The 6076-nt window shown below is 40.0% G+C and overlaps 1 protein-coding gene across 2 annotated transcripts; it reads right to left on the bottom strand.

Annotated features, from left to right (window-relative positions):
• Positions 1-1114: 1114 nt before the first annotated feature.
• On the bottom strand, positions 1115-5417 carry LOC140141253 (F-box/LRR-repeat protein 4-like). 2 transcript variants are annotated; one of them, XM_072163060.1, is made up of 3 exons: positions 5263-5417; positions 4181-4328; positions 1118-2560 (listed from the first exon to the last, which is right to left on the bottom strand). In XM_072163060.1, the coding sequence occupies exons 2-3, from the start codon at positions 4324-4326 to the stop codon at positions 1354-1356; spliced, it is 1353 nt and encodes a 450-aa protein (XP_072019161.1). In that variant the 5' UTR covers positions 4327-4328; positions 5263-5417; the 3' UTR covers positions 1118-1353. The 2 variants fall into 2 exon arrangements, with proteins under 2 accessions (XP_072019162.1, XP_072019161.1); XM_072163061.1 differs by lacking the exon at positions 4181-4328 and having other exon boundaries at positions 1115-2560.
• Positions 5418-6076: the final 659 nt, after the last annotated feature.

Genomic DNA, 6076 nt, shown 5'->3' with positions numbered 1-6076 from the left:
AGCCAGGGGGGGGTTCGAGGGGGTCGATCGAACCCCCTAAAATTTTGACACAAAAAAGGAGAACATGGGAAATGTGGTTGAAATAGGCATTTTAGCACAAAATTGTTATTTTTTCACGCTTCGCGCAAATTTTCCCAATTCATTTTAGGATCAGATTATCGGGACGATTTGAAAATTCCCCCGACGCCCAGTTTATGTAGGCCTATGTGGAAAATATAAATGACTTAATTTAATGCTATAAAAAATACAGCAGAGTAATTATTTGGCTCTTTGTCCCATCTAGATTTGAAGATTTAAAAAGAATTATTTGGTGTGTAAAAAAACGCTAACCGAGAATAGTTCAGAGATGAAAATAAGAAAATAATTGATATTATTTGTGATGAAGTAACGCACCTGATTTGCAACTTTTTCTTGTTTTAACCGCGCTAATTTCCCTCTTTGCTATATCCATTATATTCCTGATAATAATGTCAAAATGATGCACCAAATGCCTTCAATTGGGACTTCATTTTTCAAAATTCTTCGAATTCTGAGGGGGCACATCCCCTCAGACACCCCCTGCGCCTGATGATTTGCAACTTTTTCTTGTTTTAACCGCGCTAATTTGCGTCTTTGCTGTAATATATTGAACCCATGTATTGATAATAATGTAAAATGGTGCACCAAATGCCTTCAATTGGGACTAGGCCCTACATTTTTCAAAAATACTTAGCTCAGACACTCCCACGCCTGATTTTCTTGTTTTAACCGCGCTAATTTGCCTCTTTGCTATAATATAATTATCGAAACCATATATAAGGTAAAAATAGTGCATCGCCTTTAATTGGGACTACATTTTTCAAAATAAATCAAATTCGGGGGGCACATCCCCTAAGCTCAGACACCCCCGTCGCCTGATTTGCAACTTTTCTTGTTTTAACCGTGCTAATTTGCCTTTTGCAATAATAAATTAAAACCATATATTTCTGATAATAATGTAAAATGGTGCACCAAATGCCTTCAATTGGGACTTCATTTGTCAAAATTTCTCCCATTTCTGAGGGGGCACATCCCCCTCAGACACCCCCTGCGCCGCGTTTCCGCGGCGCGATGCCCGCTACGCGGACATTACTCATCAGTTATTATAACAGAAACCTGCAAAAACGAACCCCCTAACTCCGAGTGCTGGCTACGGGCCTGCTCCCCCACCCCCGATTAAACTCGATTAATGCCATGCCTTATAGGGGGTGTATGGATTTCAACTGGAATAGCCCGATGATATCCATCGTCTTCAATTTAAGATTAAGTCCGCACATTTGCCGCCAAAAACAAAATGTCACTTTTTTCTTTGCTTTGCGTTTTGTTGGCATTATTTTACAATTCAAATATTGTCACATTCGGCATATCTTTACGGATCTTCTCAACAAATACTCCAAGGTACTTATCAGAGCGGGAAGACATGATCACCTCTTGAAGTTTTGGAAGGGTTAGAAAAGTATCGTACATGGCTTGACCACTAACTCGACGACAGAAAGCAAAGTTCACTTTGTTCAGACAAGGATGGTGTGTGAAATACTGAATTCCGGTGTCCGTAATGTTACCAGCTACTGGCACCTGCAGATTGCGCAGATGCCGTAGGTACTTCGCGATAATTTGAAGAAATTTATCAGTAACATCCTCAGACTGAGACATTACTAGTTCTTCCAATAGGACAAGACTCTTGATTATATCTTCAAAGCCAGTTAAAGTGAATCCCTTAACACCATGAAAGCCTACGCATCGTAAGGTTTGAAAATTGCCTAATCTACCTAAAAACTCATTCAGTGGAAGGTACGATATTTTCGTGTAGGATACAAGAAAGAATTTTTTGAGCTGTGTTAGTTTCTTACAAATAGTTTGAAGTATTCCAGTCAACTCCTTTGTAATTTCCGATGTGCTCTGTGTGTGATAGCCATAACGACAGTTCTCAAGACGAATGTCCTCAATCTCCGGTACACGCGTCGTCAACAATATAAACCCATCTTCTGTGATATCGTAACAATTAGTGAGATAAAGAGTCCTAAGGTTCTCGCAGCAACTTATTCTTCGAAATAACTCGAAATCAAAGAGTATGTCTCCCATGGTAATGCACCGAAGCTTCGGCAGTGGGTGTATCACAAAACGCCCAACTCGAGCGCCTCTTGCCAGTTTTCGTCCTCGCTTACGCCCGCGTTGTACAGATAGGACAATCTCTTCCACATTTGTTGGAAGAAGAGACAGATCCACGTCGGAAGGCACCTTACTGGATAGCAAACTGAAAGCACTTGTAAAAGACATAAATTGAAGATCCGGGCATTTTGAGCACAAGCAATTCAAAATGTCGTCGTTTACTGTATGGAGGTAAATTCTTCGTAGTGCCAATCCGACATAGGTTTCAAGAAATTTCAGTACCTGTATTTCATTTCTGGCAAAACTCCATGTGCTTTGAGGCGGCGGCCCTTGAGAGGTGTCATTGGCGGCAACTTGTAAACTGTTGTCCCAGAGATTGATGGTTTTCCATAGGGTGCTGTCTTTCATTAGGCGATTCCATCTCTTGCATACCCTGTAAAGGTAAAGACAATGACTGACCAATTAATATCGGTACAACAGAGGTCATTACTGATTCTGACCTCGACTGTACATTTCCGGTTGACTTTGTCAGGTGCAGCCTATACACCGAAAAATACGGTATAAAAAGTGATATTTGGCAAGCTGCTTATATAATAACATTTATGAACAGAACAAATTTGAATTAATTATGATCCAATGAGAACGCGGTGAATTCACCGCAGGATGAACATCAAGTGACATCTAGTCTGCGAAATTGTTGACTATATATAGCATAATTCGTGGTAATTTTCATTGTAATAAATACTTTTACATTATTATTACCATACCGCGGAAACATGGCATGTTGCCTCAGGGGATCGACGCTAAGTCAGGTACCGCGTGAGCAAACTCAAAATAGCGCAAATAGCGCGAGCGTACACAAAAGAAACTTCGCGCGTAAGATAAGCGATGTCGCCAGGTCTGTACGCAGTACCGGCGTCAGCTGAATTCGAGTATGCTTAGAAGGCACAGGCATGGAAAATTCCAATCTGTGTATTAATAATCTAAGATTATTACAAACTAGATTTCGCGGTTCTCGGGTTGGGTGGTTCTTGTGACTATCTCTAATTACCCAACACCCGTTACCCATTCATAACCTCATTAATAAACGCGATGCGTGCGATCCAATCATATTTTATTATTTGCGAAAACGCGAACGCAAATCGAGGTCATTAATATCTCACAATTGACCGCAAAATGCGTAATTGTTCCAATGTCGCACACAATTGACTTCTGCGTGCGCGGTATTGTGCGTCCAACAAACTGCGCGCGCGCTGGCTGCCGTATTTGGATTGCGCGCTACCATATTTGCACAGATTGTGATACGCACTTTTGTTATTGGTCGTTCTGTTTTAGCCTGATCGATTTTTGGCAAGGGAAGATGTAAAAATCATCTATTTTTATAAACTTTTGAGCAACATTTTGTGTTATTTTGTAAGGTGAAGAGATTAAAGTGACGGTTATGAATGAGGTTAATATATGTTATATTTGGTGTTTTTACACCGTGGACACGTGAGAAACGCACGTGTTGTTTGTTTACATCTCAGACCCCAATATCGATTAGGTGACGTCATCAGAAAAAGGTCTGTAATCGGCGAATCGAGGTGGTCAGCGTGCGAGCTATGCGCTCGCGTTTGTCAGCGTTGCTAAGGTAGCTGAGTACAATGGAAAATGAACTATTGCACTGGTGCGGAGTGTAATAGTCTTTTTCTTAAAATGGAAAAAATAATCAAAAATAATTGACCAATCAAATGATAAGACAGAATCTTTGTAAGAGTTATATAAAAATCAATATTTCCGATCTCCGACTGATTTTGCATGATCACATCACAAATGTGAAATGATGCCATCATTATTCGCTGTCGTAGTGCACGTTAGTAACCATTGTTTACTGCTCCAAGCCTGGGCCCATACACCTGTTCTGAATTTTGATATGCCATAGGATTTGTGTTGTGATCATTTCGATCAGTGGTTCGTAACAAAGAAAGCATCATCCAGTTGACCTAGCAACGGTCATATTCTAACGTGCACTACGATAGCGAATAATGGTCAACAACAACACAATCTTACGTACTGTGCTGCTCGTCCTCTGTCAACAAGACATAGAAAAGAGAAGATGTGCAGAAAATCATCCTCTGTCAACATATCGATATAACAGGTAGCTCCATCGCAAATCACCGAGGTACAGTTGATGTCGTCCTCAACGATGTCGTCAGCCATCTCTGTAATAGATTGAGGGTTTTTGAGACAACGATGATTTAAGAGCAATAATCAATCACGTACACACACACCTTCAACATACCCCCCTCCAATTTACCACCCTTCCCAACACCTCAACCCCACCACTCCGAGTAAACATATTTCCTTGGGAAAAATGTTCACGCAGCCTCAACCTCAGTCCCCTTCCATGCTTATCCTCAGTCCCTGATACGGTTACAATGTATGTGGATCGTATTGGGCTATTCCAGAAAATGGATGCACACCCCCTGTAGAGGAGGTCGGATTTCCGGACTTTTTTGTACAATCGTGAATGTTGGAAATCCAGATTTTTAAAAGCGTCCAAAGGCAAAAAATCCGGCAGAAAAATAGTTCAAAATCAGAAATCCTCAATTTGAGACTTCATTTTGGATATTTCCGTAATTTTTCCTTCATTTCAATTCAATTTCCAAGCTTTTTCAAGTAACATTGGCAACAAGAATTCCAGTTGTTTCCAGAAAGCAAATTTGGAAATCCAGACATTTCTTTGATTGAAAAGTTACTCCTCTATAGGAGGTGTGTACTTATTTTCTGGAATAGCCATTTAACATCTCTTTATCGGCATAACGTTTACCAAAAGGCCTACCATGTTTCTTTGTTTGATTACCCAGTCAGTTCGAGTAGACGCATGTACGCTTTGGTCCTGATGGGACCAGGCTCAAGCCGCAAATTAAAAGCTTAAAAAACATGCTAGCCTCTATTGTTTGTGTGTTTTCTTTTACTAATTAGTTAATAGTTGCCATTATATTTGCCTTTTATAATAACAGGCTAGGAGCTGCTAGGATATCCTAAATAATTTTAATACACAATAGTTTCCATTCAACAGGTCGTTTTTAACTTCAAAACTATACAGTGTTAATGTTGCACACGCGCAGATGAGTGATTTTTTTTTTATCTCACCTTGTCAGCGGTCAAGCTGGTCGAGTACACAGTCGCATCATGGTCGCATTTAAGTTGAAGGTCTGGTCAGTTAGTTTGTGGACATTATTCTGATAGTGATAGTAAACCGTAGTGTACATAAAGTTACTGTCACCTGAAATGCGAAGAATAAGAATTATTCGAAGATTTCATTGACAAACATTTGACGTATCTGCAGTTTTCATGGTTGTTGTAAGTTAAGGATTATAACAAACAGGTAGGTAAACTTACATTTTTACATTCACATTTAAATTACATTTTTAGAGTAAAAAAATAGCTTGCTAATAATGAGACAACTAAAACCTCTACTGAAAAACTCGCTGTTATGCGTTTTAAGATAATTCATTGAATTTAATATGACGATATGACTTAATTTGAAGCAATTTTGCAATTCCCTGCCTCGCAGCGTGAGTCGAGTTTTAAGACGAGCGCGTTGCTCAGAGTTCTCTGTTCTGTTGCATGTTTGGCATGTTTGAAAAGTCAATCAAATCAAAGAAATACACCTTGCCGAATGTTGGGAAACGTGTAAAAGGTGTTCAGTATAGAATTGAGGGTATATAATGGTCGCTGTTTATGCCACCGACTGAGCTCTCTCGCTTGGGCATATAAACATTCGGCCGCACAGTGTCATCGCCCCGATATCTTCATGGTAGAAATCGCCATGGTAGGTTTAATCCACAGCCACGCATGGCCATTTTATTCCGACCTTATGAGACGTATAATTAGCCAAGTGACCTGACTAAGGCTACTGACAATAGCCGGGGTAATTGATTTCTCGCTGTGTGAGTAAGCTTGC

The sequence above is a fragment of the Amphiura filiformis genome, chromosome 19 (assembly GCF_039555335.1).
Source record: "Amphiura filiformis chromosome 19, Afil_fr2py, whole genome shotgun sequence".
NCBI lineage: Eukaryota > Metazoa > Echinodermata > Ophiuroidea > Amphilepidida > Amphiuridae > Amphiura > Amphiura filiformis.
The sequence above is the reverse complement of the archived record's forward strand: the minus strand, read 5'-3'. Positions and strand labels throughout refer to the sequence as shown.